Source organism: Xiphophorus maculatus, chromosome 19 (genome assembly GCF_002775205.1).
Source record: "Xiphophorus maculatus strain JP 163 A chromosome 19, X_maculatus-5.0-male, whole genome shotgun sequence".
NCBI classification, from domain to species: Eukaryota; Metazoa; Chordata; class Actinopteri; order Cyprinodontiformes; family Poeciliidae; genus Xiphophorus; species Xiphophorus maculatus.
This window is the reverse complement of record NC_036461.1, coordinates 24993517-25006572: the sequence shown is the minus strand read 5'-3', so window position 1 is coordinate 25006572 and position 13056 is coordinate 24993517. Positions and strand designations below refer to the sequence as shown.

General features: G+C 45.8%; 1 protein-coding gene across 1 annotated transcript; it reads right to left on the bottom strand.

The window, feature by feature from the left end:
- Positions 1 to 298: 298 nt before the first annotated feature.
- LOC102225439 (forkhead box protein O3-like) lies at positions 299 to 12383 on the bottom strand. Its single transcript, XM_005799228.2, has 2 exons — positions 11700 to 12383; positions 299 to 1981 (listed from the first exon to the last, which is right to left on the bottom strand). The coding sequence occupies exons 1-2, from the start codon at positions 12237 to 12239 to the stop codon at positions 713 to 715; spliced, it is 1809 nt and encodes a 602-aa protein (XP_005799285.1). The 5' UTR covers positions 12240 to 12383; the 3' UTR covers positions 299 to 712.
- Positions 12384 to 13056: the final 673 nt, after the last annotated feature.

The following is a 13056-nucleotide window of genomic DNA, read 5'->3' as shown; positions in this document are numbered from 1 at the left end:
GGTTACACCTATCATATGGTGATACGAGCGATTCCCTGAGACTAACATGAGTTGATGCTTTCCGGAAAGATTTACATCAACGCCGTTCCTCCTGGCATCCTGGTATTAATCTTTTTTTTTTTTTTTTTGCCGTAAAGACGTTGCTGTGCGATGGCGTATAAAGGCCATTTTACAGATGGAATAAAGGAGTAAATTTCTGCCAACCCCCCCCCCCCCCCCCCCAAAAAAAAAAAAACTTTTTTGGAAAAAAAAAATTCATGAGTTCCAAAAGTTAAAGATTTCCAAGAAAAAATACTCAGAAATTTTAGATAAATCTCAGACATTTTTTAGGAAAAAACTTGGAAATTTGACTTTTGAAACTCAATTTCAAATATTTTTCTAGAAGATATCAGATATTAACGTCCAAATTTGAGATTTGTTTTAGCAAATTCTTGACTTTTCAAACTCAGAAGTTCCCAAGTTTTTTTTCCCTAAAATTTGGAAATTAATCTCAGTTTGGCAGAAATGTACTTCTCCTTTTTTACCCCTATCCACAATGGACGTAGTATGCCGTCATACCGCTGTGTGTGTCTCAGACACTTGAAATACAGTACCGCACTAAATGCCTCACATTAAAAACATTGGAAGAAAATACTACATAAATACACTTTTTCCCCTCTAGGTGCTCAACGCAGGTCAATGAACCCAAATTTACACGTTCAGGTGCTGCTCCTCAGCTTGGCACCCAGCTCTGAGGGGAGGTCTGTTTTGCGCCGGAGAAGCTTCCCGAGTTTCTGTTGCCGTTCTGGGTGGAGGTGTAGTCGAGGCGGGCGTCGAAGCTCAGATCCAGGCAGTCCGCTTCCATCAGTTCGTTGCGGATGATTGAGTCCATGTTGTACTCCAGACTGTCGAACACGTCCAGGTCCAGATCACTGGGGAAGCGGTCCTGCATCGTGGCGTTCTTGCTGGGAGACTTTATGTGCGACGGCTTGGCATTGGCGTGGCCACCTCCATCGATGTCGGGGGTCGACAAGCCAGCTTGCCAACCAGGCACTGAAGCGCTTTGACCCACTCCGCCGAGATTAGAAATCATGGGGTCCTTGCGGAGCAACAGAGCGTTTCGGCGAGAGTTCTGGAGGGCGATGGCGGTGCTGGCCTGCGACATCAGGGGGTCAGACTGGGTGAGCAGGACGTTGTTGTGGCTGGGGGAGTCCAGGCTCAGCAGGTCCTGGTGATCACTAAAGTGCGAGATGGAAGTGAAGGTGGTCTGCTTGTTCTCCTGGATGGTCTGCATAGGTGACTGCCGCAAGCTTGTGATGGATGTGGGGCTGAAGAGAGGGTTCGGCCCGTATCCTCCGGAGGGGCTGCTGGCGCAGCTGAAGGTAAACACGGAGCCTCCCTGGCTGACGGCTCCGGGATCTTCCTCTCCAGGAGGAGGTTGCTGGGTTGCAGTGAGGCTGATGTTGTCTAAAAGGTTGTCCATCAAGTCGTCTGACAGCCCATCGTTCAGGTTCATCGTACCAGCCAGGTCAAGGAGTCCCGTGGGTCCAGTGGACGGGGACATGCTGCTGGGGCTGGAGTACAGCATGGGGGATAGAGGGGAGTCATCGTCGGGGACCTCATCCAGCTCCAGGTTGGCCAGGATCGGGGACAAGCGGCCGCTGAGTGTGCTGGCATTGGAGTTGGTCCGGGAGCGGAAGTCTGTCCAGGCGTCCAGCTCGTCGCTGCTGCGGGATGTTGGACTCCCCGTCCATTTGGAGAGGCTGGAGGAGCTCTCAGAGCTGCCGTCCTGCGCAGCTTGCAGAGAGGCTTTCTTCTTGGTGGCCCGTCCTCGGGCTCCCTTGATGTACTTGCTGTTATCCATCGACACGGCCCGGCGACGGGGAGCTTTGCCTCCTTTACCGCCTTCCGGGTTGACTATCCACCAAGAGCTTTTGCCTGTCCCTTCATTCTGGACTTTCACAAACCGGCTATGGAGGGACAGATTGTGTCGAATGGAATTCTGAAAAGAAAAAAAAACAGAACAGAAAACATGGTGTAAGGTAGGAGTAGACAATACGAACTTAAAGTTGTATCACAATATTTTGTGGTACTATTGTGATAAACGTGTGGATTCTTTTTTAGGTAAGTATGGCTGTGCTCTTGTCATTTATTTACCAATCATCTCTAACAAACCTCTAAAACAGCTAAGATTTGTCTCCCCACAAATAACTGCATTTAGGCGACTCCTCATCGGAATTGGTAACACTTTTATTTAGGGGTAGCAGAGTATAAGGGGCTGAGTATAACTCCATGTCAGAGTTTTAGGTGTAGAAAATGTTGAAAGCATAATTTTGCTTCCACTTAACTGCTTTGTGCAATACCGTTGTGAGAATTACAGCATCCAGCATTTCTGGAACTTACAGCAAACTATTTTGACAATCTTTTTCCCCTAGTTTGTCTCACAAAACCTTCCAGCTTGATCCAACCAATTAACCCAGGAATAACGGAGAGAAATGCAAATGAAAGGAAGTTGGTACAGGATAAGGAGTAGACATATGAACATCCACCACATTGTTCCATATTTCCCTTTTATGCATTATTAGAGAAAGATCAAAACAAGATTATCACAATAAATTCCACGTCCAGATATTAGTCAACCTTCTGCAGAGCTGTTAAAATGATCAGAAACGCGTCAACCCTAACGTGAACACATCTGGTCGTAGATCAGACGGCATGAAATGAGAATAAACAAGCGATGCAAACCCTTCAAAGATGGATGTGTGGGTTTCATCTGTGTGCATGCAAGCTGCGTGAACACTGCAGTCCAACAGACTGCTTTGCACCTCTCACTCTGTCCTATTTCTGGCTGCTCGGAAAGGTCTGCAGGATTTCTCTGGAGATCTTCCCAAGCATGTACAAAATTAAACAGTTGGAGCCTGCACACCCAGCCCAGTCACACCTCACAGAAACCAGAGATCTCTGTAGCCCACAGTCCAGTCTGAAACAATCCCATTATGATTCGATTACAACATTAGATCAGGAGTTTTATTTCTTGCTGTAGAGTGAAGGCCTGAGAACAGGGACGACAGAACAGGCTCGGCTCATCTTTATTAGGGTTGTACAAAGCTGCACATGTGTAACATGGAACAGAGGTGCAGCACAAGGTTAGATCTTTTCAAGATGTTGCAGGATGAAAACAACTGGAAATGTGATGAGGAAATTGTATTCGCACTTCATTGATATTAGCGTGACACAGTACCTCCCATTAACCACAGTGTAATCTTGCACAAAAGTAATAGGGAATTTGCTTGGAGGGCAAACTTTAGCGGCCATGCTGCCCAATAGACGGTGCCACCCTGAGGGGTGAGCCATTTTCCCCATATCCAACTTGGTAACAGATCAGTTACAGGGAACCTGTAAAAAATTTTAATAAGTCAGCTGGGACTAATCTGGCCAAAACAGATGCTCGATTTCAAGTTTGCAAGCATCTAATCCTACACAAAGAACACAGTTTTTTTCTTTTGCTTTGTTTCTTCAAACCAAACAATTTAACCGTTTCACAATCGTCAAAAAGAAGCCTCAGAAGAAACATCCCGACATGTTGCTCATTTTGTAAGTTGCAAGTTGACAACAGAATAAAACCACGTCCTATGATCAGTTTACTGTAATCCAGTGCAGCAAAATGGCAGTAAATAAATGAACTTTTACGACCAGTTTTGACAGAGGTGGTAGTGATTCAGCTCTGCGGTCTTTTACTAGGCTGCAATTTGTGGCGGTGCCGAATTGGACTGCTTTGTGTTACAACAGGCAGATGTACAACCACAAACAAAGGCTAAAGCACTGAATCTAAATAATTTTGGCACAAAGAAAATGGAACATAGCATTTGGTTATTTACCAAAGAAGGGTTGGGGTTTTTTGGATCATGTAGAGTTCATTTAGGAGTCCTTTAGTCAATACTGTTAGAGTTACTAAAAGAAATCATATCAACTTATTGCAAGAATTGCATCTGTTAAAAGGGATAGTTGAGAACTTAACACAGATTCCTGGTATCAATGTATAAACAAATATTTCAAAATAAAATTTATGACTGCTTTCATTCTAAAACAGAAGAATTATTCCAGTAGCTTAAATTATTACATTATATATTAATAACTATTACAGTTATTATAATGTTAGAACATTTATTCATTATTTTGATTTTGATGCACAGGCTTCAACAAAAATAAGTGCTACTAAAATTTGACATTTTTTAGGCATGCTGCTTATTGTGGAAAATATCACTTTTACCTGCCGATAATTAATCAGGCTGTGGTACAAAGTTTTAACAGTTTTGAAACCTTTATGTTTTTAAACATTGATATACTTTGATATACGGTGAACTCCTGCCCATTTGCGGTTCAATAGTCATCTATTCCCGCATTTTTCTATAAAAAGGCAGTCAGTTATTTGTGGAAAATATAACAATTTGCAAATTTTTTTTGTAGATTACATATAGTTGAATTAAAAATGCAGCTTGAAAGCTGAAATACCTTGTTGCTATGTGGCTAGCATTGTTTAGCCTTGGAAAGGCAAACAACTAGCATGTGTAGGCTGGTCACCCGTGACTCGTGTTTTTCTTTAAAGAAACCTTTATATAGAAAAATGCTTGGCATACAATATGTGCAAGCACCATACATTTGTTTTGACAAATGCTTTTCATGTCCATGTTTCACACAGGAAGATCACTGGTGTTTCACTGCTTCCTGCTTCCCTTACATGTGTAAATAATCATGGACTTTTTAGTAAATAAAAGCCCAATCCAAATATGACAACTGTTAAAAGGTTCAAAACTCGCATGATGTTTTGAGACGGCAGAAGTCCACTTTGGTTTTGACCCCTTTTGTACTAACCGTTATACTGTTTCTAGAACCAAACAGTCAGGAGTGCCTCTACAAACTATCCAAAGTGATATTCTGGTGTTGGCACAACAAAACTGAAAAGCCATTACAGAATTTCAGGATTTTTCTTTTTGGATTCTAGCTGTTCTTCTATAGCCTTTTAACAGAACCTCACTTAAAAAATCCAGGACTGTCCCTTCGGGCAGGCAACTCGGGTGCATGCAGCATGTGCCAAATGGTATTTAAAAAAATAAATCACAAAAAAGAGCAAGCGTCTGCACTATGGCACAGTCACAGCAGGACGGTTTGAGAGACTGGACTGGAGCCATGCCAGTTCAGCCGAAGAGAAACACTCAGCTGCTCTCTCACACCGCTTCACATTGACCTACATAATTTATAGCCAGTCAATTGATTTCCCTTGCCTGGGCCACATAAAGACAGAGGCTGGCACACAGTTGGGCGAAGCTGCTTGTGTACGAGTAGAGAGAGAGAGAGAAGGTATATTTAGACTGGATGCAAACAATGACGAGATGTTACCACGATGTGTGTCAGGTCTGACTTTACACACCGACGATAACGCATGAAGATGAGCAACCTCGTACAGATTGCCGCCGAATGCGCAGAGACAAAGCATCTCCTAAGAAATGCTGATGTCAGCACAACTCAAACTCCCCTCAGCATTAACCCTTTCCTCGCCCCGCCGGACTCTTGTGTGGAGTCACAGAACGCACCAAGTGGAAGATGAATAAAAACTGACCGCCTCTAATCTGGATCATTATTAAACCAGAAGAGACTAATTAGTGATGACCACCCATTTGTGTGGCGCTTGTGTTTTACAGCCTGATTTTTTCCGTCAACGTTTCACACACACAATATTCAGAAGGCAGCTCCATGGAAGCGGCCCGCCTTGCCTCAGCTGTGCGGGATTACAAACCTATTTCCCTCCCCTCCGTCTAAATCCGGCAGAAAGCTCAAAGCTTTCATCTGACTTGATTTCATGTCAGATGAATTGGTTCGGTCCGGCACAAACTAATCCTGACAAATCAAACCGATGCAGAGGGCCCCCCCTGTGAGGCAGTCTCACTGCAGCGTGAGCAGTTTCTCTGAAAGTGAAATTAACTTTGCATCGCCTGTTTTTCACCCACCACTTTCGTACCCGTTTATTCTTCACTGGATCCCTGTGCACCCTTTTTTTTTTTCTTTAAGATTTAGTGGTGTGCTACTTGAGTCACACCGACAAATCGACTGCTTTATTCTCACACCACTGAGATAAAACTATACATATATATATATATACACACACACCTGTTATGTAGTCACAATATATGACAGTAGATCTAGATGTTACGCTATGTTGTGCTTAGACCCAACCATTATTTTAGATTTTGTTCATTGACAAATTTACACTCATAATAAAAACACATCTGAATAATGAAGTATGGATTTCCATGACAGGATTTCACAAAATGCTGCCAGTTTTTAAAGGAAAAAAGCTGCTGATTATACTTTGTATGTTTTTTTTAAAGACAATGACATCACAAAAGGCACAAGAACAGAGCATCTCCATCTTGATTAGCCTCTGCCAATTCATACTGGTAAAAAATTAATTTTGTAGGATTGTGCTTCAAATATCACAGCATACTCTTTATTTTTGGTTGCAGCTTAGTATTTTCACAAATTATCCTACACAAATGAGAAAAAAAAAAGTTAAAATTTAACACGATTTAACCAAACCCTATAGTATATGAAAACTGTATTACACGTTTTATTTACTTGAGCCAGTTGATTAATAAATTACCACAAATTATGACCCCTGGTCCATTCAACTTTTCTGTAACCAAATCCCAGCTGGTGGATAACATTAATTTGAATCATGTGACCAAATTTCCTCACAGTAGAATTAAAACTAGATTAGAGAAAATTAACTCAGTTGCCATTGCAGGTATGACGCGTTAATATCACGAAAACGTTTACACCATTTCGTGATAGAAAACCACCAAAAGCACAAAGCTTCGCAATACAGACAGATTTCAAAGTAGAGCATATAACATTCAGGTTGCAGTGGAGTTTGGCTTTAAACGCCCCAATCAGTGTTTGACTCTGTGACCTCCAAGCAATCTGACACAAACTGTGATAATGGCCAGGGCCGGTCCAAGCCTCCATGGGGCCCTAAGCAAAATTTGGTTTTGGCGCCCTCTAGTTCTGCTAACAATGTGGACTGGCTGTAATCAGCAGTCCGATCATTAGATCATTCACACACCTGCTATTAACTTATTGCATCTCTGGCAGTGCTGTTTACATTATCCATCCATCCATCCATCTTCCGCTTATCCGAGGTCGGGTCGCGGGGGTAGCAGCTTCAGAAGGGAGGCCCAGACTTCCCTCTCCCCGGCCACTTCTTCCAGCTCTTCCGGGGGAATCCCGAGGCGTTCCCAGGCCAGCCGAGAGACATAGTCCCTCCAGCGTGTCCTGGGTCTTCACCGGGGCCTTGTCCCGGTGGGATGTGCCCGGAACACCTCACCAGGGAGGCGTCCAGGAGGCATCCTGACCAGATGCCCGAGCCACCTCAACTGGCTCCTCTGGATGTGAAGGAGCAGTGGCTCTACTTGGAGTCCCTCCCGGATGACTGAGTTTCTCACCCTGTCTCTACGGAGACACCCTACGGAGAAAACCCATTTCGGCCGCTTGTATCCGCGATCTCGTTCCTTCGGTCATGACCCAAAGCTCACGACCATAGATGAGGGTGGGAACGTAGATCGACCCGTAAATCGAGAGTGTAATGTCTTAATGAACAGAGGAGCCTCGGACTATATTTCGTATCTCTTTATTGTTGTGCTATCCTTCTGGTAACTACACAGAGAGAGCTTGCAAGTCACAGAATACAAGGACTGTACCAACTCAGGAAATCACAGGGGTAAATACACCACAGAGAGCTTCGCTTTTTGGCTCAGCTCTCTACCAATGGGTTCGAGGGTTGCTGCCACAACAGGCACCGACAACCTTGCGGCCACAGCTCAGATGAGCCCTCCCAAGGGAGTCACCTGGAGGGGCACTCTCCAGTACCCCCTCTAGGGACTCCAAGAAGGGTGGGTAATCTGAACTGCCGTTCGGACCATAAGCACAAACGACAGTCAGGACCCGTCCCCCCACCCGTAGGTGGAGGGAGGCTACCCTCTCAATCACCGGGGTAAACCCCAACGTACAGGCGCCGAGATGGGGAGCAACAAGTATGTCCACTCCTGCCCGACGCCTCTCACCGTGGGCAACTCCAGAGTGGATGTATGTCCAGCCCCTCTCAAGGAGACTGGTTCCAGAACCAGAGCCATGTGTCAAGGTGAGACCGACCATTTCTAGCCGGAACCTCTCAACCTCACACACTAGCTCCAGCTCCTTCCCCACCAGAGAGGTGACATTCCACGTCCCAAGAGCCAGCTTCTGCAGCCGAGGATCGGACCGCCAGGGTCTCCTCCCTCGACAGCCACCCATCTCACAATGCTCCCGACCCCTTTGGCCCCTCTCACAGGTGGTGGGCCCATGGGAGGGGGGACCCATGTTTCCTCTTCAGGCTAAGCCCAGCTGGGCTCCATGGGTAAAAGCCCGGCCACCAGACGCTCGCCGTTGTGCACCCCCTCCAGGCCTCGCTCCAGAGTGGGGCCCCGGTGACCCGAGTCCGGGCGAGGGAACGCCAAGTCCAATGTTTTTACTCATCATTGGGGTCTTCGGGCTGCGCTTTGTCTGGTCCCTCACCTAGGACCTGTCTGCCTTGGGTGACCCTACCAGGGGCATGAAGCCCCAGACAGCATAGCTCCTAGGATCATTGGGGCACTCAAACCCCTCCACCACAATAAGGTGGCAGCCCAAGGAGAGGTGTTTACATTATATACATGTATAATATAAATTACATTTATTGGCCAACTGATTTATCGACCAGTTGATTTCTGGGCGCCGATTTCCTTAATTTTGGGAGATCGTGATCAGCTGATACTTATGTGAAGCTGATCTTATCCCCTAATCTTATCTTCGTCAGCAAAGGTTTAAAAATCAGCCTCTGTCCTCTTCTGCTCTGCAGTGAGAGGTTTGACTGACCTTTGTAAAGCTGCTAATAGAAAATTAGCTTTATAGCGACCTGGTGGTTTGACCCACCAGGTCAGGCCTGCATGTTTGCAGTTAACAATAGTCACCCCACTATTGCCAACTCACCGACTTTCTTGCTATATTTAGCGACATTTCAGACAAAAAAAAATTCATATTAGCCAAAATCGGCAGGTCAGGTTGTTTTTTTTTTACCCCTCCAGGGGGTCTTTTGTGGGCTCTAGTGTCCCTTAAATGAAAGTAGGCTGACAGGAAAGGGGGAAGGACAGGGGGAAGACATGCGGCAAATATCGTCGGGTCCAGGAGTCAAACCCTTGACGGCCGCATCGAGGACTCAAGGCCTCCAAACATGGGTCGCGCTAACCACTACACCATCACGGCACGCCCAGGTCAGGCTTTTTAAAAGATCCGTAACCAGGGATCAGCCAGAAAACTGCAATCGGTGCAGCCATACACGTCCCCGTCCCCATTCTTTGAATTAAATTTCTCTTAAGCGTTACTCCAATAGCTAAAACTGTAATTTATACCAGGTGAGTCTTTCTCCCCTGAGAATGTGGATTGGTACTGGACTGATTCTGAGCCTTCACATAATTTTAAGAGATGTTTTAAATTAGTTTGAAATTTTTACATTAACTTAGAAGTTGGTGTAAAAATAATGTTTGTTTTAGCCACAAAATGATTCAGCAGCAAACATATCCCCAACTACAGCATAGAGCAGCTCATCGATGTAGCAGCTATGTAGCCTGACGTAAAAACATTTTACTAGACAATGTCAAACATTGAGAAGTTTTAATTATGAAACGTTATCAAACACGGCGTTTTGAAGCCAAAGAAACCTCAGAAATATAATATGAGAATCAACTCATTTAAAATTTAAACTCCAGTTTCACATAAATACAAATGGTGTAGCATAAATGTTTGGCTGTTGAACTGGACCGCTCCAGGTCGCTATGAAGCTAATTTTCTACTAGCAGCTTTACCAATCTTTTACATTACCAAGGCACATTAAAACAAACCTTTATCTTGGCTTTTATCTATTCTTAATCTTTCTTTTCTCTCTCCCTGAAGGATAAGTCCTTTTCTGAGACATTGTTTTGCTTACTTAACTTTTGACCGGCCACCAGGGGCCCCCAAGAGCAATTTATTTTTCTTTTTATCAATAAAATAATGATTTCTACATACATTATCAAATGTATATTATTGTAAAAACAAATCACTTCATAGTGAAATTGTGTGTTTTTGATATTATAATGACAGAAATTATTACTAAAAAAAAAAAAAAAAATCTCCACTGAAGGGGCCCCTTAGTGGCCCTGGGGCTTATGCCTTGGGCCGTCCTGACAATGATGGTGATCGTCTAGGCCCTAGACAGGGTAGACCCTAGACTCTAGGGTCTACCCTGTCTTTACAAGCATGTATGGCTGAATATGGAGAAAGTTATTTTAAAATGCTACATAAATTACATAAACACCTAAAGGTGACCAGGTCAAACTGTGTTGCTAGAGCTGTGCTTGAGAAACGAACTTGCTCTAGATTCTTCTTCTGCTACCACTTGTTGGACATCTTCAGGTCACAATGAGAACTGTAGTTAACGCCTGAAAGAACATTCATGAAGAAGAAACCTGTATTTATGATGCAGCAATAGAGCTAAAATTAACACCATCAGGCTTTGTCTTTGTTGTAGGAAGCTATATACTTTCCGATTATTACAGTAACAACAGAGAGGCAGACAAATAAGTGTATTAGTATTGGAGAGGCTAATGACTTGCATGCCTACATTGATCACCACAGGATTAGACGCACATTTTTTAAAGAAAACCATTAAGAAACATGGTATCTGAAAGCGACATGCAATACTGTTTATCTTTGACGTCATCAGCTGAGGAAAAATACTTATGTCCATTCAGTAAAAGGCAACAGTACATTTAAGAGGTCATGTCGAATTTAACTGAAAATACTTCATTGATTTGCAAAAGAAAATGATAAAACAAATGAGGAAAAAAATATTTTGGAATGGATATAGCCTCCTGCGACAAATATCTTCTTGACGCAACGCCTTAAAATTGACCCCCTGTCTCTTTAAGAACTCCTGCTCTTTCTGAAACTCCACCTCCCTTCAGGAAGTCATCACAACATGGCTCCTCTATTAGCCCTTTAACATTATGCATGGAGAAGTAGCTCGTACAATGAGTTCAGCAAATGCACAGTTCCACCAGATGTTTGCCAATTGCTGCTGGCTAGTCTGAAGGAGCTGAGGGGGGGAGGCTCGGGGAAGGAGGGGCTGCGAGGTTCACCCCAGTGTTTTGCACAGCTGAATGGTTGCCAGGGAGATCAAATGAGTCCTCAAACATGCATAAAAAGCAACACTCCAGGTATGTTTTTGCTGAGGAAACAACATTTTAACATGATGTAAAGCTCAACAAATATGTCCAGCATCCAGGCTATTTGTTGCAGCCGTATTGAGTGAAATTAAAAAATTGTTGCTTCAAATCCTGTCTATGAAGAGGACAAACCAGAGACACATTAAGGAATGTAGTCAAATGAAGTGCCTCATGTGATGTCACTGTAGGTATGCAGGCGTGGGAGGTTGGAATAAGGAGGGTAGATTTTATGACTTAAAACACAAGAGCAAATCAAATAGAAAAACTGTTCATGGCATACAAATCGACATCATAAGTGCTTTGATTAAATGTCACACAAATGAATGGCTAGCTGCTTTAACAATAGCTGTGGTCTTTGTTGTGATGACAGCACCATCATGTGCTCACCTTCCAGCCAGCAGAGCTGTTGCTGTCGCCTTTGTCCTTGAAATATGGCACAGACCTCACCATCCAGTCGTAGATCTGGGACAAGGTCAGCCTCTTCTCCGGCGAGCTCTCGATGGCCTGGGTAATGAGGTCTGCATAGGAGTAGTTGCCCCAGGCGTTCCTGCGGGCGGAGGACTTCCTCAGCTGCTGGGAGGCAGAGCCGCAGAGAGCCGCACCGGGGATCTGTGCGGAGGAAGGGGATCCGTTCTCTTTGCGGGGGCCGCCCTGGATCTCCACGGGCTGGGAGATGGAGCCGCCGCCGCCGCTCGGCTCGTTCACAGAGTCGCCGTGTTTCTGCGCGGAGCCGCTCTCTGCGCTCCCACCCTCATCATCCTCCTCTTCGGGGATTACGTCAGCGTCATTCGCCCCGGGCTTGCCCGCGCTGGACTCCGGCCGGGGCAGCGGCCAAGTGCAGGACCGCGGCCGCTTCTGGGGCTCGAAGTCCGGGTCGATCTCAACGTTCGGGGGAGGCTCGTCGCAGCTGAGCGGCGCCTCGGCCATGTTAATAGCAATTTCTCGGTCGATGCACAGGAGACGGCAAAATCACTCGGCTCGCATTCCATCAATGTTGAGTGCAGGCTTCTTTGGGGAGTTTATTTACTATGCAACGCGGTATGCAAATCTGCCCCCCCTCCCCCTCTCCCTCCCCTCTCCAACCCCCGCAGCTCAGTCCCAACACGTGTCCCGCTTGTCTACCAGCGTCGATCCGCAGCTCACAGCGCCAACTGCGCTGACCAGCGTTAACAGAACATCGCCTTTTCTGCTCGTGGCGCACAGCCAACACGCGTGCGCTGAAATCGGGAGAGAAAGAAGCGACAGGGACAGCGGAGTCTCACGGCAATCCGAACGGCGTTCTCTTACGCGCGTCCCGCTCTCCAGTCCCGAGTGGCAAAAGCAAACGAGCCTCCCACATCACAGCTCCATCACCCCGTGCACAGCTGCCATCTTGACCGCCTCCCTCCTTCCCCGCCTTTACTCCACCTCAAGGTCCTAATCAGAAAGCCGCAGAGCTGCGCTGCCAGTCGCCGGAGCGCTGCGCCGCTCTCCAGATACCATCAAGGCGGAGACGGGGTGTTCCTCAAGGCCCCGGGAGCTGCCGCGAAGGGAGACGGCGAGGCTCAAGTAATCCGCCTTACGAGGAGCTGAGAAATACTGATGCATCCTGGCTGGGCATCCTGGGCTAAAGCAGAGCAGCGAGGCCAGCAGCCCGCCGACGCTCCTCATTCAATCTGCTGCAGCCGCGGTGGGCGCAAACACTGTACAGGAGAAGGGGCGGAAAGACGCGATCCTGCCCCCTGGACTGCGCTGAAATTAAAGA

Coding starts and splice junctions, on each gene's coding strand:
- LOC102225439 (XM_005799228.2), bottom strand. CDS start 12,239: ATGGCCGAGGCGCCGCTCAGCTGCGACGAGCCTCCCCCGAACGTTGAG. Junction 1,982..11,699: donor ACAGCTCTGCTGGCTGGAAG/GTGAGCACATGA, acceptor TTTTCTTTTCAG/AATTCCATTCGACACAATCT.